Below are 23,522 nucleotides of genomic sequence, written 5' to 3'. Positions count from 1 at the left end.
TGTTTTTGATTCTCTGACTCAACCATTAGCATCTTCCATAATGCTTTTATTGTTGACCAGTATCAGCTGTTTTTTCAAAAATTTATTATGCAATCACTTCAATTATTAACAATAATCATGAACGTCAATTAGTTATGATAACTCAAAATGAACGGTGCGTTACCATCAAATATACGATAGCACCTTATTCAATGTCAGATCATAATTAGATGTGGTTACAGCTGGTTGATTTATTTCTCATCAACGGTAATGACTATGCAAACAAATGGATAAACTTGTTTCCTGATCAATTACGATATGCAAATTCTTTCTCAATATTCTTTCTTCGTATTCAATTGGTACGGAGTATAAATATCTCGATTAGATACATTTTCCGATTTCTTGAAGGTATCTTAGCACTGTCGATTAAATGACTGCAAATGTATCAGCTGTTTTTCGCATTATCAATCTTGAGTCCAACTGAAGTGATCATTTTAAAACATTATTATCAAATTCATTACATCGTTCACTTCGAACATCATTGTATCGAGCCTAAATAATCATTAATTAAATTCTATGAACCAATGTTTGCACTTATTAATCTTCCACACTTATTTCTTTATGATTTATGATAATAAAATACGTATTCACATGTCAAAGTCCTAAATCAGACAGAATGTACTTATTAAGAATATTAAGAAAGATTATCGACTTAAACATGCACGCGTGTGTGTATGTTTGTGTGATTATATCGATTAATTCAATAATAAATAAAGAAAGAAAGAAAGAAAGAAAGAAAAAATAACAAAAACGTAGAATTATACTAATGACATATAATAAAAAAGAAAGATTTGAATTACCAATTTGAAGTCCAATCTTAAGTCCATTCACGTAATATAACAATATGGCAAGTGTCATTGAAATGACCGCTGTTAGTATAAAACGAGGTGGTAATTTAGTATATTTGTAAAATATCTCTTTCTCGTCCTTACTTTTGTATTTTTCAGACAGTGAATCTTCTTTGACATCCATCAGTAATTTACCCAAGGATTCCCTGTTGATTCTAGTGATTGTTATCTTTGTAAGAGTCATTGTTAGAATAATATTTTCCGATATGTTCGATACGACGTTGTCGACAGTTTTTGGAGAGAAAATCAAATGTGCGAATGTTAGAGAACAATGAATCGAAAGATATAGGAAAAAGAAAAGAAAAATTGGATCATAGATTTGTAATGGCCAAACTCCTACGCATTTTAGAAGCCGTGTGTTCCACTTATATGATTTGAGGACATTGGCAACTCCTATTTCCTATAATAAAAAAATCAAATTGGTTAATTCATTAAAATAATTTACGATTTATTGTTTCATTACAATTCTGAATGCATTTTATCATACTTAATATATATATATATATGTATGTATGTATGTATGTATGTATGTATGTATGTATGTATGTATGTATGTATGTATGTATGTATGTATGTATGTATGTATGTATGTATGTATGTATGTATGTATGTATGTATGTATGTATGTATGTATGTATGTATGTATGTATGTATGTATGTATGTATGTATGTATGTATGTATGTATGTATGTATGTATGTATGTATGTATGTATGTATGTATGTATGTATGTATGTATGTATGTATGTATGTATGTATGTATGTATGTATGTATGTATGTATGTATGTATATACATTTATATATTAATATATTGATATATATGTAGTATGCATGTTCGTATCAATGCATTCATTGTTATTATATTAGTATATTAATATATATGTATATACATAACACATAATACACACACACAAATATATATATATATATTATATAAAATAAGGATTATAAATATAATTATATTATTATATATATTAGTATATATAATAATATATTATATATAATATATAATATATATAATATATTATATATATTATATAATAATTGTATATGTGTATATATTTAAATATATATATTTAATTATAAATGTGAAATTAATATTTTTATTATTATTAAATATTGAAATATTAATTTAATATAATTTTTAAGATTAATATTTTAATATTTAAATATTCAATAATAATATTTGAATGTAACAAATAAAAATCATATATATTTATGTTATATACATACAGGCATACATATATATATTATATATGTATATATATATATATATACACGCACACACATATATATACTGCTTTGTCCATATATTCTATATATACATTCTTTATTACGTTATACTGGGTGTCCGAATTAAAATGTTATAAATTTTTTTATCTCACGAGATCAAAATATTTGAAAAGAATTATTTAAACCAAAATTGTCCGATAGCAAAAGGGAATGTATTTTGGAATTTTTAATTATTAGAATTTTCTTAGTTATGAGAAAATCTTTAAATTTATTCAAGCTCAACTTTATTTTTCTTAAATACGACTTCGTATTTTTTTATAACGGAAGCTTATTATTTGTTAAAGAAAAAGAAAAAAGAACAAATACACTTTCTGCGAAAACTCTATATATTGTCCGATAAAATTCCATACGACGATTATTCTCGGAATGAAATGTATGCAATTATTTAATCTCAACAGTTAATATTTTTCACTACATTCACTTGCGAATATTAATATAAAAATTTAGTTCCTTTAAAACTTTCATTCGTAAAATCAAATAATTCTTCACGATCAAAAATCAAACGTCACAAACAAAACGCATGAAGCTTTATAATTGTAGATTTAAAAAAGAAGAAAGAAAACCAAGCGAAACGTCACCAAATTGTCTACGAGGTATAAGAACACAAAGAATAAAAAGAAAACTAATAATATTTAAACCCTTATAAATGAGTTCGCGTGAAGTTAGAAATATATACAAAAAAAAAAATAAAAATTAATTCGCAAATAAAATTCTACAAAAATAATTTCCAATTGAAATAAAAATGAAACACATCGATCGATGGAACAAATCCTAGCAATACACGATATCCACAGGACTTATCAGCGTCACTATATACGATCACTATATTAGATACGAGATTCATTTTATGGTTAAAAAAAAGAAAGAGAGAAAGAAAAAACCGAATCATGCTCTTTATCTTACTTCAATGCTATCCTTTTTCATTTTATTCCTTCGAAGGTTCGCAAGAGACTGACGAGAAAACGGTCGAACGTCCTCCCTAGTAAACTCCGTTTGAAAAAGAGTTATACACGTGCAAGGGGTTGGTTGAATACTTAATCTCAAATCTACGAAAAAAATATTCAGAAGCAACTTGTCTCTCAACCCCTTTCTAACAACGAGTTCAATCGTTTCGTTGTTACGATCATCGATTACGAATAATGTGGGAGTAGATTGTGAATAGTAGTTCTCAGCACCCCTCAACACTATAGTACGTATAAAAACTGTGATATCAGCCTTTCGATTTATTTCTTGAAACATATCGATTCACTTTTATAACCCTCTTGAAATACTAGTCGAACTTTATCGATCGTTGAAATTTTTCTCTTTTTTTCTTTTCTATCTTTTTTTTTTTCTATTTTTGGAAAGAAATTGGAGGTAATCATGATTTGGAGAGAAAAGATGTAACGGGTTACTCATTCACCCTTGATGTACTCCTTCACTGGAGGCACAGTTCGAAGTTTATCAAATTGCCGTCTATCTTATAGTCTCTATTCTCGCTTTTTGTTCGTTCGATCGTCCTTTTGTTCTCTCATGGCTTTTAGTTCTATGCGATACAGTGAACTAGAAACATTGATTATACTTGAATTAGTGGTGGTGGTTTAAACAAAAAATTTTTTTTTCTCTAAAGCAAGTAGTCTTCAGTACTCCGTGAAATTAACCGTTGTTCTTTATTATAGATGGTATCGTGTTGAGGAATGATGAAAATAAATGTTAAGAACTTCCATGACTTTCGAGTAAGAAGGAAACATTTTGTTTTGTTACATTAATCGTGAATAACGATTTAAAAATGTCATAGTGATTTAAAAAAAAAGAATTTGGTTCTTTTCTTTTTTCTTTTCAGCGAAAATAAAAATTCGCAAATACTCCACGGAATTAATTATTTGTAACGTTATTTTCTTTGTTACAAGAGATGATGAAAAGTGTATTTAAACATGTATGTGATTTTTGGCCAAAAAAGAAATATTTCTTTTTTTTTTTTTAGTTTTTTTTCTTATCAGTTTTACAAATTATTATTCTCGATAGATGGTTTTTGGATAAATAAAAGAAATACTTCTTATTTTATTAATTTTTTTTTTAATAAACCATTCATAAGATTAAATTATTTTTTAAACTGATAAAATGTTTTAGAATTTAACTATGTAAATTGTAATTGAACGTTATTGAATTAATATTTTTTATTTATCATTTAATTGTGCATTTATTAATTTTAATTAATTACGTGTGATAGAGTATATCGATAATAAATAATTTATACGAATATACATATGCACATACATACATATATATATATATATATATATATATATATATATATATATATATATGTATGTATATGTATATTATTAAGTTTTATAATTGATTATTAGTAAAAGATTTTTTCGAAGAGCAATAGTTCGTTGAAAAACTATTGTTTCTTCGTGATACTTGCTTCAATTATTTATGTTATTAAATTGTTTATTTATTATTTTTTATGTATCAATTAAATATACATTAATAATTTAATTATGTATTCAATTATTTCAGAATTTATCGACAAAAAGAAGGGAAATTAAATTTTATTACGACTAACTTCGTAATCTTTTTTTTTCAAAATTTTTTAAATATCGAGAAACAAATAAATATATATATTTCATCATAAATATATTTCATTTCTAATTTTTATATGAAATTTTTCAGATTGACAGAAAGATTAGAAAATAATTTTTACATTGTGATCATGAAGCAACTATTGTCTACCACCGTTCTTTGTATTTCCGATTATATATCATGGTAAATTTACAAGCAAATAATTTCTTTTTTTTTTCATTTTAAGAACATAAAATTCCTCAGCAAAAAAAAAATACTTTTCAAATATTTTCTTCTTTTTTTTCAGACAAGCTTAATTTATTAGAATACATTTTTCTTTGCATTATGGGATTTATTTTAACGATTAAATTAATAATGAAAAATGATGGAAAAGCAGAAAAGTTATTTATGATAATTTCCATGATAATTAATTACAATAATTTAAACTAATATCATTTTTAACTTAAAATATAAGATAATTTTTAATTTAAAAATATAAGAGTAAAAGAAGTTCCTCTCGAGCCGTATTTTTGAAATTATATATTTATACAAAATGTCGAACATTATATATATCCTTTACAGCTTGTCAGTAAAACTCGTATGTTCGTTTTTGGATAAAAAAAAAAAGATGTAAGTACTTCGGAAAAAAGTTGAATCGGCAAGAAGTCTAAAATTTAATGTAGAGAATGACAGAAAAATTTGTAGCCTAATCTGTTCAACAGTTTCTAAGAAATCTTTAGTAAAGATTTCAAAGTTTTTGATTTTAAATTTCAAGGTTATAAGTATGAAAAAAATGCATCTAAAGTTTTACAAACATATATCAATTAATTCTGTATACTTGCAATGGATCATTGATTCCAGGACCATATAATGAACCTTCGAAAGAAAGTTTAATTGGTATTAATGTTCGTGTTTATGAAATAAGTAAGACTCTTTTGAAGCGTTTTGGGGGCCACGTTCGGCCATATTTGTATGAGGATCATCTTCTTGTATGGCAAACTGAAAAAATGAAATACACATACTCAAGGATTGCAGTGTTTTGAAGATTCATGAAGTTTCTTAATTAAAAAGACAAGTATCAATATTTAATGAGATTTCTGAACTTGAATTGGATTTCCAATTGATAGTTTAACGAGCTAAAGTCTCGGCACAAGGTAATTAAAACTTTTATTCGTATTTTCCGTAAATCCGCAAAGTCAACATAGCAATAAAGTATTCTTACTTGAATCTTCATGGATTTACTTTAATTTCTCCAAAACATTTTTCGGTAAAGCTTTATATTCATGGTCAAAAGTGTCAACTAATTTTTAATGTTTGCTTGCTGCCAACTGCACCAGAATTCTGCATCCTGTAATTAATAATGATGTATAGGATGCTCATTTATAAAACTATAATAGTGAAATATTAGTTGTCGTTGCATCTACTTATACATTACCAATGGACTCCTTGTCAATTTATTGTAAATGAGTTTTTATACTCTGTTTTATATTTTTCGTACTTGGCAATTTGTTATCAGTTTTTTTCAGTACTAGTAAATTTTGAATATTAATATTTTAAATATTCCGCGTGCAAATGTTATTGCAGTGGAATTGCGATAAAATGAAAAGCATTTGAAAACCGGAATAAAATACTAAGACGATGTAACTGCGCCATTTTTTGAATAATCTATAACCTGAAATTTTTACTAAAATTTTAACTAATAATCATTACATGAAATTATCTTATTTTTGAAAATATAGGATAAAATCCATTTTTTTTTGGCACATACTTCATTGAAATTTTTCTTTCATTGGATTTGACAATAATTGTAAAGCAGAGTAAGGAAAATAAAAAAAACTTCATACATGATTTGAATCATATATGTGTATATATATATATATATATATATATATATATATATATATATATATATGAATTTTTTTATTATTAAAAATTGAATCAGTTGATATCGAAAGATATTAAATTATTATGAAAAATAAAAGTGACCTTAATAATAAATGGATCAAATAGGATAAAAGGAAATTCTTCATATAAGTGTTCGTAATAATGACAAATATCCCATCGTAGTTTTGAGAATCTATAAAACAGGATAACGAATAACACATTGTAATGTTAATTTAAATATAAATTGTAGATTTTTTATTTAAACTTACGTCGGTAAAGGAGGCCAATGATAGGACGAAAAATTTACCCGAAGTTAGTTGCTGCGGTTTTTTCATTCGCAACATGCAAATGTTAACCATTTTTAAATTGGTCGGTGATACGTTATACCACTCGTAACGATAAAATGCGTTGCTCAGATTCGAACTCTAAATTTTTAAAACAATTTGAATGGTTAGATACCTAGAAATTGATATGTTACAGAGTGTTATATCGAATTTGATCGCAATTAATTTGTTTTTTTTTTTTCAAATTTTGTTTTCAAATATTATAGGATTACTCCTGTAAGTTATAAATATATTTAATAAATACAAATCAGGTTCAGTTCAACTTAAGTTTCTAACTTGCCCGATAAGAAATATTTTTTAAATTGTATATTTTAAAGCAATATTTTAAAAATCTAAGAAAAAAAAGAAAACAAATATTTTTTGATAAAAATTAATCTAAACAGAATTTATCGAATATTTTTATTGAAATTTTATTGATTCTTAAATTAATAATAAATAATTTTTTTAATTTATAATAAATAAATTTGTATAAAATAAATTGATATTAAATTAAAAGATATAAATAATAGAGTATTTCAGTTATAAACGGTATGACCAATTTTTTTTGCATCTGATTGCTTTTTTTAAATAAATATTTTAAACAAAAGTTATTAAGTTTAGAAGGTAATGTCATATAATCAAAATATAAACTATTAATAAAAAATAATATATATAAAAATCTCAATATATCAATTTTATGACTTAATTCTATTTATGTCATCTTTTACGTTTTAGAAACGATTAATCAATTTATCTAAAACTTTGAAATAAATAATTAATAATTAATCAGTGAATGTATCAAGAAATTATTAATAATATTTTATATGAAGCGAAATAATGAACAATTTTAAATATATTCACATTTTTTTTCAAGTACATATTTTTCATCTACAAAATAAATATCACAAATGTATTAATAAACATTGTTGTTTGTGAAAGTAATCCTTTTTTCTTTTTTTATAAAAAAAATAAAAATAAATCAATGATAATAAAAAATTTACTACCGAATATTTATTTAAAATTAAAATATTGCTAATGACAATAAAACAATCTTACTGACAATCAAATTAAATAAGACACCCTGTATTTCGTTAGTTAATTTTAATTACTTCCTGAATAAGACACTCGCCGATGTAACAATAAACAAACAATGTACTGAGGACACCAAAAGCATACGAATAGAATATAATCAATGTTATTCCTTCTTTCTTTACTGAGCCCTGAAAAAAATTATAAACAATAAAGAAACAACAATAAACATCAGATAATGTAATACATACCAAAAGTGTATTATAACCAGATATACAAAGTTGTAACGTCGTTCCCATTAATTGTTGCAGTATTATTACATTAAAATTATCTTCCAAAGTTTCTGCTTGCCTGAAAAAAAGATTAATAAAATATATAAGATATTCAAATGTTATATTAAGATATTAAACTATGATAATAGTTTTAATATAATAAAAAAATATATAAACAATATTTATTTATACATTCGTTACTGAGATTATAATTATTTATTTAGTTACATCTTTTTCTTCGTATAGAATGAATTGTCACGTTAAAATCATATAAAGAAGATATCTGATATATTTCTAAAAAATAATTAATAATAAAATAACATTAATTATTTCTGTCAATATATATTTCATTGGACAATCAAATGCATCTTTTTTTTAATGTATTTTAATCATCAGTCTATTGATTTCAATCTTGGAAAGAATATTTTAAACAAAAGTTACTTATTTTTCTATAGCCATGGAAAAAGTCGACGTTTATAAAAAAAAATGTTGGTTTTTGTTTTAAAAAGAGGAAGTTGACTTTTCTAAAAACGATATTGAAAGCTTACATCAAATAAAAGAACCATAATTTTTTAATATTTCCATATCGAAATCGAATAACTCATTTTCGAAGAATATTTTATTCAGAGAAAAAAATTTGTAATCTGCATTGTATCAACTATCACGTTATCAACATGGTCTATATTTCAATTGTTATGTTGCATTGCATTCGTAAAAAAGAAACGAGAAATTTGTAATTATTATCAATAAAATTTTCATCTTGATTTTTACCTTATCAATTTGTAATGTTGAAATACAAGTTTCCTTATATTACGTTGAAAACCATTAGAGTTGTCAAGAATTTCTCCGACAGTGCAACTGAGAATTCCAAATTGTGCAGTAATATGAAATGCGAGATTGGTAAACAAACAATCAAATCCGACAAAACCTAATACAATAGTCGGTGGTACCAAAAACTGATAAATGCAGAGACAAATATAGATCCTAATGTCGCGTATATCGATAATGGTTCGTGTTTTGTACGGTAGTTTGTAACTCAATGACGAATTACTCATTGCTGTAACGAATGAAATATAATACATAATAAAAATATATATAATTTATATAAACTACGTGCACAATAATGTATATAGTACATGTATGATTTATATAATATTATGTATGAATTTCAGATACTAAATTCAGAAAATGAAATTTAGATGAATTTCGAGCCATAGTTCTGATTATATGTTGATTCTGAGTAAAAGAAAATGTTGGGCATTTCGAAAATTTATCGAATTAATTAAACTATTATTATTATTGTTATTGTTATTGAAATTTAATTTGAAAGTTTTTCATTTCTCAAATTAACAGCCATAATAAGTTAATAACCATAATTATTGTAGGAGTGTTTCGTATATTTTTTTCATTTTTGCATTGAATATTAAAATTATTTACATTTCAAAAAAGTCGATTAATTTGAATAATAATTAATTAAACCATGAAAATAATTAATGAAAAAGAAAGTTAAAAAACATACGATATTCTAAAAAAAAAATACAAGAGTCATTGAACAACCGATCTCAAGCGAAAGTTGGACATTTTATTTCGCATTATTAGAATATTTTTCTTCACAACAAATCATGAAACTTTGGTTAATAAACAAACCTACACGCACATATAAATTTTTTTTTCATTTGCTCTTAACAAAGAAGATATTCAACAATGTTCATAATTTTATAATCATTCTATATACGTACATAAATCGATAAAATAGTAATTAATCAAATTATTTCTTGCATAAATATAATAGAACGATTACCCATCTTGACATTAGGTATCAACTCCTGGATGTAATAAAATGCAGCGGCAATAGTCATCGTTGGAACCGCTATAAAAAAATAATATTTTGCCAATTTGGTATATTTCATCAAAATGAATCTCTTTTCGAACGTATTGTAATCGTCGACGATGAAATTATCTTGTACTTCGATCAGCAAGCGTCTTAATGATTGTCTGTTAATCCAGCACATCGTTATTTTTGTTAGCGTCATTATGAGTAATACGTTTTCGGTGAAAATTGCCATGTTAACTTCGAAATCGTGTTTACAATGTGTCAATTCGGCAAATGTGAAGGAACAATGTAAGAAAAGATAAATAAAAAAAAAGAAAAAAAGAGCATTGGATATCTCGAGAGGCCAAATTCCAACATATTTCAGTAATAGTCTGTTCCATAGTAATGATTTCATTGCTTCGGGTACATCGATTTTCTGTAATAATAATAATAAAAAATATATACATATATACAAATTAATAAATATTGAGAAAAGAATAATAAATTATTAAAAATGGGACAACGAACTCTTTTCTGTAACTATGGTCTAAAAAAAATTACATAATGTGATATTAACGATTTCGTCAGTACGATAAAATCGATAGCTTGTAATAAAAAATAAATAAAAGAGTAGTTTTATTAAGATTTACAATATATAATTGTGAATTATTAAATGAAGCAAAATATTTTTTTCTTTTTCTCCTTAACGAAAATTTAAAAAAATTTTTTCTGATTAAAAAAATTTTTCCTCACAAAGAAAATTACGTAAAATATTTACCAATGATATCAATGATTTTATAAAATCGATAACTTTTAATAATAATAATAAATATTTTTTATTATATTTCAATATCTCTAATTTAAATTTAAAACATGTAAATTCTTTTCTTATCTACAAATTATTGTTTATACATATATATTAATTTTCAGTGATTCATTATATAATACTAATTATCGAATTTTATTAATAATTTTATTAATGAAAAAAAACAGATAAGAGAAAAACAGATAAGATATAGTAATTAATAATATATTGTACACAATTAAAATAAGGTACACATACACATATACAAGTGTTATTAATTTCACCATGTACTACTTTTGTTATTAAATAATTAAAAAAAAAAAACAAAGAAATACTTTCCCACATAAATGTTCAAATGTTCATCTGTTCTATGGTATACAAACAGAAGCAAATTTTATATTAATATACAGTATAATTATTAAATATTGTAATCATGTCCAATTAACATCCTCTATTATAATTACTTTACTTTCTATAATTTCTTTTGTCTTTCAATATTCATTTTATCGGTTCATATGAAATAAATAATTAAAAGAAAAAATAAAGAAAAGTAAAGCAAAGATAATCAAAAAAACTTCATATATAATCATTATAGTTTAATGTAACATAAAAGTTATAAAGTTACATCATGAAAAAATAGCAACAATATTATAGTACAAAAGCAATAAGGAACAAAAATATAAGAAAAAAATTATTGCATAACTTTTATAATTATTGTGTTCCTTTTTCTTTTTATTTAAATAATAAAAAAGAAATGTTAAATTCAACTTCGCTTTGTGAAATAAAAAAGGAACTGTCGTGAAAAAACTTATCGATTATAAAGAAAAATTTATAACTATGGCACACAATGAAAAAACTGATATAATACAGTGTCTAAATCAATACAATCAATATTGATTAAATATAATTTATTACAAATGAAAAAAATTTTAACTATTCTAAGATTTATTTCATTTCAATCTAATCATATTAATATTATAATCTATATAAATATATATTAATATGCTACTAATTGGCTAAAAAAAAATTAAATCGTAACAATAAATAATATGTACGTGCATCTTTATAATTGTACAATGCATAGAAGTTACAGTGTAAGCAAAAAAAATATTATTCATCTTACGTCTATTTTTTTCTCCATCCTATCCCTTTGAAGGTTCAAAACTGACTGACAGCAAAACGGTTGATCAACCCCCCTCGAAAACTCCTTTTTGAAAAAAAAAGAATTAGAAATGCACGGTTGAATAATATAGTTAGCTAAGAGAAAAAAATGAAAGTTTGTCCATGACATTAGACGGGAAAAAAACGTATTAGGGAATTGATCGGTTAACTGTATCTCGTCGATACAGGGGTTGACAATCTAAACATAAAATATTCATTCAACTTTACCCGATATGCTCGGAAAGCATTTAGCAACTAGTTTGAAAAAAAAAAGAAACTTTGTTACAACTTTCGTCCGCATGACGTTTTCTCTTCCCTTTTTTCTTTTTCTTATGTCGTACAAGGGTTAATATCGACGTTAGGAAAGAAAGTTTCACGTAAAGTAACTTTCCTGTTGTGGTATTAGGTTGACAAGGATAAAGAGTTTCTACCGAGTTTACCCCTTTTTCTAATAAGTTATATCCTGTTTCCTCGTTTGCTACAAAGTTTTTTCTTTTGTAGTAGTCGCCATAAGAATAGTATCGTATATACCAAGAGACAATGTAACAATCTTCTTTTCCTCGTTTCATTGTGCTCATTATGAAAGTTAGTTGTACGCTCTACAATATGTACGATAGAAACGTGTTCGTTCGAATTAATTGATAAGAAAAGTTCTGATGTGAACAAATTCGAAAATATCTATACATTTCCGACGTCCATAAATGTCTCCTTCTATATATCTACCAATTACCATAACTTTATGGTGAACTTTGTCCTACGATAATTACGTGCATTATACTCACCGTAATACTCCAAGTTTGTAATCAATTATCGACAATAACAAATCGGCGTTCGCATGTTCGTGAATGAAGCAACAAAATCGATACAAGGACTATCAATACTCTTCATCGGCATATTAAATCGAATATACAGGTTATTTCTTTAATACTGAGTAAGTAGAATAATTTTTACTATTGTTGTCAAATATTATTATATTAATATTATATAATATAATAAAAATATATATGTATATATATAATATATATGTATACATATATATATATATATATATATATATATATATATATATATATATATATATCATACTATATTTAATACAATATATATGCGATAAAATTTTCGGTCCAGATTTCGAGACCGATGTGAAATTTAAGGAATTTTTTATGATTAAAGAATGCACATTAATTTTTACATGATATCGAATTTATATAAAAAACAATATGAAAACAATAGAGAATGGAAATTTTCTTTCTTTCTTTTTTTTTTCTCCTTTTTTCTTAAAAAGAATATCACTTGATTTAGAAAAATATTTAATTATTATGAAAAATAAAAGTGATCTTAGTAATAAAAAAACCAAATTGAATAAAAAAAAATTCTTCATAGAAGTGTTCGTAGTAGTGACAAATATCCCATCGTAGTTTTGAGAATCTATAAAACAGGTTAACGTGTAACACAATGTTATGTTCATTTAAACATAAATTGTAAATTTTTTCTTTATATACTTACGTCGGTAAAAGAGGCCAATGATAGAACGAAAAATTTACCGGAAGTTAGTTGCTGTGGTTTCTTCATTCGCAACATGCGAATGTTAACCATTATTAAGTTGATCGGTGATACGTTATATCATTCGTAACGATAAAATGCATTGCTCAAACTCGAACTCTTTAAACAAATTTTTAAAACAATTTAAATGGCTTGTAGATATCTAAAATTAATATATTACAGAGTGTTATATTGAATTTGATCGCAATCAATTTGTTTTTTTTTCAAATTTCTTTTTAAAATATTATATTATTACTCCTATAAGTTATAAATATATTTAATAAATCCAAATCAGGTTCAGTTCGACTTAAGTTTCTGACTTGCCCGATAAAAAATATTTCTGAACCGGTATATTGTAAAGTAACATTTTAAAAATCTAAAAAAAAAAGAAAAGAAAAGAATTTCTTTTGATAAAAATTAATCTAAACAGACTTTATCGAATATTTTTATTTCTATTGATTTTAATTATATTGATTTCTCTTCAATAATTTGTTTTTTTTTAATTTATACTAATTGAATTTATATGAAATTTATTAATATTATATTATAAAATTGTGAATAATTGATATAAAGGATATTTTAATTTTACATCATTCTTCTGACCCCATTAAATGAACAAGAGAATATTAAAAATAAAATTTTTTACGTTCTTTGAGGGTAATGTTATTAAAATGAGAAATTCTGTACATGAAAAATAATATATAATAAAATCTTAATATATCAATTCAATAACTGAATTTTTATATTAAATGATGAATATATTTATATTAAATATATATATTTAAAACTCTGAAACGCTTAATTAATAATATCAGTTGATATGCCGAAAAGTAATTGAATATTATTAATATGAAAAGAAGTATTGAACAATTTTAAATATATCTAATATTATTTTCAATTGAATTGCATTCAGATTCAAAGAAAAAATAAAAAATTTATTAATAAACATTTTTGTTTATAAAAGTGAGTCTTGTTTTTCCTTTTTTATGAAATAAAATTAAAATAAATTAAATGCAATAACAAATTTAAGAATTAATATTTACTAGATATTAAAATATTTTTAGTAGTAATTAAACAATTTTATTGACAATCAAGTTAAATAAGACATTCTGAATTTTAATTACTTCCTGAATAAGACACTTCCCGATGTAACAATAAGTGAACAATGTACTCATAACACCACAAGCATATGAATAGAATATTATCAATGTTGCTATATCTTTCTTTACTGAGCCCTGAAAGAAAATTATAAACAATAAAAAAATAATAAGTCTATTACATATGATACAATGCAATACATACCAAAAGTGTATTGTAACCAGATGCACAAAGTTGAAACGTCGTTCCCATTAATTGTTGCCATATTATTACATTAAAATTATCTTCCAAAGTTTTTGCTTGTCTAAAAAAAAGAAATATCGAATAAAATATATTAGACACTTATGTAACACGATGATAGATGTAATTTGATAAATAATAGATGAAAAATATTTATATATACATTTCGTAGTGAGATTATAATTCTTTGTTTAGTTATATCTTTTTCTTTGTACAGAATGAACGTTTAAACCGTACAGAGAAGAAATCGGATATATTTCTAGAAAATAATATGTAACATTAATCAGTTATATCAATATATATTTTCTTGGATAATCAAATACATCTTTCTTTTTTTTTAATTCACTTTTAATAAGACTATTTATCTTGATCTTGAAATAAATATTACAGACAAAATAACTTGCTTTTTTTTCACTTGTTTATTTTTAATATCATCGTTATATAAAATATTGAAGGTTTCTATTTTCTATTTGAAAAAAAGTAAAGTTGGCTGTTTGAAAAACGATCTTGAAAGCTTACATCAAATAAAAAAAACCATAATTACTATTTCCCCATTAGTAATTTCCCCATAGATATCGAAGAATATTTTATTCAGAAATAACTTCGAGTCTACGGAAAAAGATTTGTAACTTATATTGTATCGAACATCACATTATTACCATGATCTATATTTCAATAATTGTATTGCATTCTATTGGCAAAAAAAAATGAAAAATATTTAATTATTATTAAGAAAATTTTATGTTGTTTTTTACCTTATTAATTTATAATGTCGAAGTACAAGTTCCCTTATATTATGTTGAAAACCATTAGAGTCGTCGAGAATTTCTTTAATAGTGCAACTTTAAAGAGAAGTCCAAATTGTGCGGTAATATGACATGAAAGATTGGTGAATAAACAATCGAATCCGATGAAACCTAGTATAATACTCAGTACTATCAAAAACTGATAAATGCAGAGACAAATATAGATCCTAACGTCGCGTATATCGACAATGGTTCGTGTTTTATACGGTAGTTTGTAAACCATTGACGAATTTCTTATTGCTGTAACGAATAAAATATAATATATAATAAAAATATATATAATTTATATAAAATACGAATATAACAATTTATATAGTACATTATGATTTATATAATAATATATATGAATTTCAAATACTGAATTCAGAAAATGAAATATAAACAAATTTCTAGAGATAATTCGGATTAGAAAATGTCGATTTTGAAAAGCTAAAAAAAATATTATAGATTATGAACACTTATCGAATTCATTAAGCTATTATTATTATTATTGATATTGTAAATTAATTCTAAAGTATTTTTTTTTCAAATTAAAAGTCATAGTATTGTAGTCACCAAAGTTATTCTTGTAATTGTTGTACGAGAGTTTCATATAGTTTTCTTTATTTTTTCATTCAATATTAAAGATATTTAAAATGGAAAGAAATCTACTAATTTGAATGATAATTGATTAAACCATCCAAATGGTTAATTGAAAAAGAAACTTTTTAAATAAAACATTTTAACCGGAAGTAGCATTTTATTTCGTATTATTAAAATATATTTATCGCCTAAAAATATGAAACTTAATATATATACATAATTCTTTTTTTCTTTTCATTTGTTCCTAACAAAGGAGATATTTAACAAGGTTCATAATTTTGTAATCAATCTGTATGAACACATAAATAGATAAAACAGTAATTAATAAAATTATTTCTTGCATAAACGTAATAGAACGATTACCCATTTTGACATTAGGCATCAACCCCTGGATGTAATAAAATATAGCGGCAATAGTCATCGATAGAACCGTTATTAAAAAATAATATTTTGCGAAATTGGTATATTTCATCAAAATAAATTTCTTCTCGTACGTATTGTACTTGTCGACTATGAAATTATTTTGTATTTCAACGAACAAACGTCTTAATGATCATCTGTTTATCCAGCACATCGTTATTTTCGTTAGCGTCATTAGCAACAATACGTTTTCAGTAAAAATTGCGATATTAACTTCAAAATTGTTTTTACCATGCACCAATTCGGCAAATGTGAAAAGACATTGTAAGAAAAAAAAGATTAAAAAAAGACGAAAAGGCTATTAGAAATCTCGAGAGGCCAAATTCCAACGTATTTCAACAATTGTCTGTTCCATAGTAATGACTTCATTGCATCGGTTACGTCGATTTCCTGTAATAATAATAACAATAAATCTATATATATATAAATTAGGAAACAATTAAACAAAATATATTGAATTATTAAAAATATAACAACGAACTTTCTTTTGTAACTATAGTCTTTAAAAAAAATTATATAACGTGACATTAAAAATTTCGTCGATACGATAAAATCGATAGCTTGTAATAATAAAAAAGTAGCTTTATTAAGATTTATAATATATATTTGTAAATTATTAAATGAAGTAAGATATTTTTTCTTTTTCTCCTTAACGGAAAGAAGAAGAACTTAAATTTTCTAATTTAAAAAATTTTTTTTTCAAAACAATTTATAGCTTTGCAGTCAAAATAAGATATAAAAATTAATGATATATTGTACATATAATTAATATAAGATATACATACACACATACAAGTATTATTAACTTCACTATTTAGCACTTTTGTTAATTAATAATTAAAAAAGGAAAGGAATAATTTCCCATGTAATTGTTTAAAGATTCTTTTCTATATATAAACAAACACAAATTTTATACTAGTACACAGTATGACTATTAAATATTGTAATCACGTCCAATATCCACTAATATATTTCAATCATTTACTCTTCATATCTTTTTATAACAGTATAACGAGAAATGATAATATCGATCTTACTTTTATTTTTGTCTCCATGTTATCCCTTTGAAGGTTCACAACTGACTGACAGCAAAACGTCGATCAACCCCCGTGGTAAACTTGTTTTTGAAAAAAAAAGGAGTTAAAATTGGAGTTAGTTTGAATAATATAGGTAGCCAGAAGAAAAAAATGAAGAAAGTTTGTTAATGACATTAGATGGGAAAGAAGCGTATTAGAGAATTGATCAGTTAACTGTACATCGTTGATACAGGAGTTGACAATTTAGCGATAAAATATATATTCAACTTTCCCCAATGCGCTTGGAAAACATTTAGCAACTACTTTACTAAAAAAAAAAAAACTTTGTTGCTAGATCACTCGTCCGCACAACGTTTTCTCTTTCTTTTTTCTTCTTTTTTTTTACGTCCATTTATTCGCTCGAACAAGGGTTGTTGATATCGTCATGACGAAAGAAAGTTTCATGTGAAGTAACTTTTCTGTTGGAGTATTAGTGTGCCGACAACAAAGTGCTTCCACCAAGTTTACCTCCCTTTTATATCCTGTTTCCTCGTTTGCTACAAAGTTTTTTCTTTTGTGGTACTTGTCATAAGAATAGTATCGTATACGCCAAGAGATAATGTAACAATCTTCTTTTCCTCGTTTCATTGTGTTCATAGTTGTACTCTATACAAAACATATAATAGAAACGTGTTCGTTCAAATTAATTGATAAGAAAAGTTCTAATGTGAACAAATTCGAAAATATCGATACATTTCCAACGTCCATAAGTGTCTCCTTCTATACATCTATCAACTGTCATAACTTTCTGGTAAACTATTCTACGATTCATAATACTTCAAGTTTTTAATCAATTATCGACAATAAGAAATTGGTATCCCCATGTTTGAATTGAAGTAAAAAAATTAATACAAGGACTATCAATACTATTCAATATGTTCACTCGCGGATACAGCTTAATAATTAAATACTGAATAAGTAAAATAATTTATATTATAGTTGTTATATATCATTGTATTAATATTATATAGTATAATAAAAATATATGCGTATATTTATATATTATATATATACATATATTATATTAAATATAATATATAATAGGCTTTTCAATTAAGATTTCGTGAGCGACGTAAAATTCAAAGAATTGCAATTATGAACAATGCATATTCATTTATATTAAAATTCGCGAAAAAAGAATATATGGAATGGATTTTTTTTTTGTTATTTTTCATTAAGAAAAGTATCAACTGACAAAACGATATTTAATTATTATGAAAAATAAAAGTGATCTTAGTAATAAAAGAACCAAATTGAATAAAGAAAAATTCTTCATAGAAGTGTTCGTAGTAATGACAGATATCCCATCGTAGTTTTTAGAATCTATAAAACAGGTTAACGTGTAATATATTGTAATATTAATTTAAAGATAAATTGCAAAATTTTTTGCATACTTACGTCGGTAAAAGAAGCCAATGACAAAACGAAAAATTTACCGGAAGTTAGTTGCTGTGGTTTCTTCATTCGCAACATACATATTTTAACCATTCTTAAATTGATCGGTGACACGTTATACCATTCGTAACGATAAAATGCATTGCTCAGGTTCGAACTCTAAATTTTTCAAATAATATCAATAGGTAGTACATAGGGGAATCGATATATTACAGTGTCTTATCGAATTTGATCGCAACCAAATTGTTTTTTTTTGTTTTTCAGAAATTATAAGTTTTCTCCTATAAGTCGTAAATATTTTTTAATAGATACAAATAAGATTTGATTCGACTTAAGTCTCTAGCCTGCCCGAAAAATTATATGTTATTGACGTATCTTGTAAAATAACATTTTTAAAATTTGAAAACATTGATTGAAATGAAAATAGATTTATGTTTATAAAAATTAATCTATTTTTTTAATTTATGATAAATAAATTTTTGTGAAATAAATTGATGTTAAATAAAAAATTATAAGTAACTAAAGCAATAATACACAGAATGTCTCGATCTTAAAAGATATGATAATATATCTACGATCTCATTGATTCTATAAACAAATGTTTCAAATAAAATTTTCTATGTTTTGAAAGGAAAATATGATTTTGTTAAAATCATGCACCGTGTATATAAATATTTCAATTAATTATTTGAATAAATTAATTTGGTCTCTTAATATTATTTACGTTATATATAGTGTTTCAGGAATGATTATGAAATTTATTTAAAAATATAACAAACCTAGCATTAGAAATATTTAATAAATAATATTACTTAATGTATCAAACAAGTTAATATTATTTATTAATACGGAGCGAAATATTGAATGATTTTAAATATAATTAATATTTTTTTTATTAAATAAATTTCATTCAGTTTAAAAGTAAAAATTACAGATTTATTAAGAAACGTTTTCGTTCGTAAAAATGATTCTTTTTTTTTCCCTATTATTAGTGAAATCAAATAGAAATAAATTAATTATAATAATAAATTTCCAAATGAATATTTATAAGAAATTAAAATATCGTTAATAACAATTAAACAATTTTATTATCGATCAAGTTAAATAAGATACCCTGTATCTCATCAATTAATTTTAATTACCTCCTGAATAAGACACTCGCCGATATAACAATAAATAAACAATGTACTCAATGTGCTCGAAGCATAAAAATAGAATACAAACAACGTCAATCCTCCTTTGTCAATTGAACCCTAGATTGAGAAAAAAAAGTAAACATTAATCATATTCATGAAATTGATGTATTAATGTATCATGTATAATACATACCAAAAGTGTATTGTAACCAGATGCACAAAGTTGAAACGTCGTTCCCATTAATTGTTGCAATATTATTACATTAAAATTATCTTCCAAAGTTTTTGCTTGTCTAAAAAAAAGAAATATCGAATAAAATATATTAGATACTTATGTAACAAAATGATAGATGTAATATAATAAATAAAAGATGAAAAATATTTATATATACATTTCGTAGTGAGATTATAATTCTTTGTTTAGCTATATCTTTTTCTTCGTACAGAATGAACTGTCACGTTTAAACCGTACAGAGAAGAAATTGGATATATTTCTAGAAAATAATATGTAACATTAATTATTTATATCAATATATTCGTTTTATAATCAAATGTGTCTTCCTTATATATATATATATATATATATATATATATATATATATATATATATATATATATTTGAATCGTGAATGTAATTATTCCGATCTCGAAAAAAATATTTGAAACAAAATTTACTTGTTCCTTTGTTCACATAGAAAACGTTAATTTTATAACAAAATGGTTTCCTGTTTAAGAAAAAAAGAAAAGTTGACTCTTTTAAAAACAATCCTGGAAACTTACAATAAATAAAGAAATCGTAATTGCCACGATATTTTACTATCGAAATCGAATAACACACGTTCGAAGAATGTTTTTATTCGAAAATAATTTTGAGTTTACTGAAAAAAAATTTGTATCCTACATTTTATCGAACGTTGTCTTATAACATGGTTTATATTGCAATTATTGTATTGCATTGGATTTAAGAAACAAAATTTGTATTATATTTAAGAGAATTACCTTATCAATTCGTTTTTACCTTATCAATTTGTAATGTCGAAGTACAAGTTCTCTTATATTACGTTGAAAACCATTAGAATCGTCGAGAATTTCTCTGAGCATACAGCTTAGAATTCCAAATTGTGCGGTAATATGAAATGCGAGATTGGTAAACAAACAATCGAATCCGACAAAACCTAGTACAATACTTGGTGGTACCAAAAACTGATAAATGCAGAGACAAACATAGATCTTAACATCGCGTATATCGGTTATGGTTCGTGTTTTGTACGGTAGTTTGTAACTCAATGACGAATTACTCATCGCTGTAACAAATGAAATATAATATATAATTTATAAAAACTACGTGCAGAATAATGTAGATAATAAATATATGATTTATAAAATAATATATATGAATTTCAGATATAGAATTCAGAAAATGAAATGTAAATGAATTTCGAGCAATAATTGTGATTACATATCTATTCTGAGTAAAAGAAAATGTAGGACATTTCGAAAATTTGTCGAATTAATTAAGCTATTATTATTATTGTTATTGGAATTTTATTTTATAGTTTTTCATTTTTCACGTTAAAAACTATAAGAAATTAGTAACCATATTTATTGTAGAAGCATTTCATATATTCCTTTTATTTTTTCAATAAATATTTATATTGTTTATATTTGAAAATATTTGATTAATTTGAATGATAATAGATTAAATCATGAAAATAATTAATTAAAAAAGAAGTTAAGAAAACAGGACATTTTTATAAAAGATTCATTAAACTTCTGATCAAACTAGTAGTCACGTATTATAATTCTAATTATATATAAATTTATATATATATATAATATATATCTAAATATATAAAAATATATATAAATATAAGGATATCTTTTTCTATTCACTTGCTTTTAACAAAGAAAATATTCAACAGGTTCCTAAATTTATAATGAATCTCTGTACGCATAAAAATGTATAAAACAATAATTAATAAAATAATCACTTGCTTAAACTTGATAGAACTCTTACCCATTTTCACATTAGGCAGTAACGCATGGACGTAATAAAATGTAGTAGCAAATGACATCGTGATTACAGCTACTAAAACATAATATTTCGCCAATTTGGTATATTTCTCGAAAATGAATCTCTTCTCAAACGTATTGTACTTGTCTACGATGAAATTATTTTGTACTTCGGCGAGCAAACGTCCTAATGATTGTCTGTGTATCCAACACATGGTTATTTTCGATAAGGTCATTAGAAGCAATACGTTTTCGGTGAAAATTGCCATGATGACTTCGAAATCGTGTTTACCATGGCCCAATTCGACAAATGTCAACGAACAATGTAGGAAGAGATAAATAAAAAAAAAAAGAAAAAGTGCATGAGAAATCTCGAGTGGCCAAACTCCAACGTATTTTAGCAATTGTCTGTTCCATAATAACGACTTCATTGCTTCCGTTACATCTATTGGCTGTAATAATAATAATAATAATACATATATATGTATATATATATATATATAGAAAGAGATAAAAATTAATAAATAATTGCAAACAATATAATGAAATATTAAAAATAGAATAATGAAATAAATAATATACGCAATAGAAAAAAAAAAAAACAAAGAGGAAAATTATTTTAAGAACTTTTACAATTATTACGAGTTTTTTTTCTTTATCATTGGGAAAATAAATTTTTTGCAAAAAAAAATAAATAAATAATAGACCACAGAATCTGGATATTCATTTTAAAAATAAAGTATAATTCTGCATACTAAATTAAACAAAAAAAATTATCGTGATCGAATTTATTAATTATAGAAAAAAAATTCTATAAATACGTCGATCAATATACAAACTATTAAAATTCTATGTCAATAAAAACAATTTTAATTAAACATAAATTAATAATTCGAATGAAAGAAAAAAAAGTTGTCATTAGATTAATTTCATTCCATTGTTACCGTATTAATAATAAAATCTATATATTAACAATATGCAACCATACGGCTAAAAAAAGAAAACAATACCAGCGCAAATAAAAACAATACATAAATAATATATAAACAATATGAACATGCGTTATCAATATTATATACTACACAGATGTAACAGCGTAACGAGAAGAAATATTATCCGTCTTACTTCCATCTTTGTCTCCATGTCATCCCTTTGAAGGTTCACAATCGACTGACAGCAAAACGGTCGAACAACCTCCGT

At 24.3% G+C, this 23,522-nt stretch overlaps 3 protein-coding genes across 3 annotated transcripts in view; all 3 read right to left on the bottom strand.

Annotated features, from left to right (window-relative positions):
- LOC122637216 (odorant receptor 4-like) overlaps window positions 1-3,119 on the bottom strand; it is a 6,594-nt gene extending 3,475 nt beyond the window's left edge. Inside the window, exons 1-2 of the mRNA XM_043829219.1 lie at window positions 3,084-3,119; window positions 840-1,287 (exon numbers count right to left, since the gene is read on the bottom strand). Of these exons, the coding sequence (XP_043685154.1) occupies window positions 840-1,287; window positions 3,084-3,104 (469 nt within the window). The 5' untranslated portion in view covers window positions 3,105-3,119. The remainder of the gene's footprint in view (window positions 1-839; window positions 1,288-3,083) is intronic.
- Window positions 3,120-6,667: 3,548 nt separating this feature from the next.
- On the bottom strand, window positions 6,668-8,310 carry LOC122637320 (odorant receptor coreceptor-like). Its single transcript, XM_043829354.1, has 4 exons — window positions 8,215-8,310; window positions 8,044-8,154; window positions 6,881-7,036; window positions 6,668-6,804 (listed from the first exon to the last, which is right to left on the bottom strand). The coding sequence occupies exons 1-4, from the start codon at window positions 8,260-8,262 to the stop codon at window positions 6,754-6,756; spliced, it is 366 nt and encodes a 121-aa protein (XP_043685289.1). The 5' UTR covers window positions 8,263-8,310; the 3' UTR covers window positions 6,668-6,753.
- Window positions 8,311-18,993: 10,683 nt separating this feature from the next.
- Window positions 18,994-23,516, bottom strand: LOC122637301 (odorant receptor 85c-like). The gene is made up of 7 exons (XM_043829314.1): window positions 23,448-23,516; window positions 22,327-22,774; window positions 21,328-21,613; window positions 20,503-20,602; window positions 20,316-20,426; window positions 19,177-19,332; window positions 18,994-19,101 (listed from the first exon to the last, which is right to left on the bottom strand). Exons 1-7 carry the CDS (start codon window positions 23,463-23,465, stop codon window positions 19,051-19,053), a joined length of 1,170 nt encoding a protein of 389 aa, XP_043685249.1. The 5' UTR covers window positions 23,466-23,516; the 3' UTR covers window positions 18,994-19,050.
- Between the last annotated feature and the right edge of the window lie 6 nt (window positions 23,517-23,522).

This window comes from Vespula pensylvanica, chromosome 25, assembly GCF_014466175.1.
Source record: "Vespula pensylvanica isolate Volc-1 chromosome 25, ASM1446617v1, whole genome shotgun sequence".
Lineage (NCBI taxonomy): Eukaryota > Metazoa > Arthropoda > Insecta > Hymenoptera > Vespidae > Vespula > Vespula pensylvanica.
The sequence above is the reverse complement of the archived record's forward strand: the minus strand, read 5'-3'. Positions and strand labels throughout refer to the sequence as shown.

Excerpts from the sequence above, each read along its gene's own strand:
- LOC122637320 (XM_043829354.1), bottom strand. The coding sequence starts at position 8,262 with ATGGGAACGACGTTACAACTTTGTATATCTGGTTATAATACACTTTTG. Across the intron at positions 8,155-8,214 it reads CTGGTTATAATACACTTTTG|GGCTCAGTAAAGAAAGAAGG; the intron begins GTATGTATTACA and ends AATTTTTTTCAG. Across the intron at positions 6,805-6,880 it reads CATTGGCCTCCTTTACCGAC|ATTCTCAAAACTACGATGGG; the intron begins GTAAGTTTAAAT and ends CCTGTTTTATAG.
- LOC122637301 (XM_043829314.1), bottom strand. Across the intron at positions 21,614-22,326 it reads ACTGCCTAATGTGAAAATGG|CGATGAGTAATTCGTCATTG; the intron begins GTAAGAGTTCTA and ends CATTTGTTACAG. Across the intron at positions 20,427-20,502 it reads CTGGTTACAATACACTTTTG|GGTTCAATTGACAAAGGAGG; the intron begins GTATGTATTATA and ends TTCTCAATCTAG.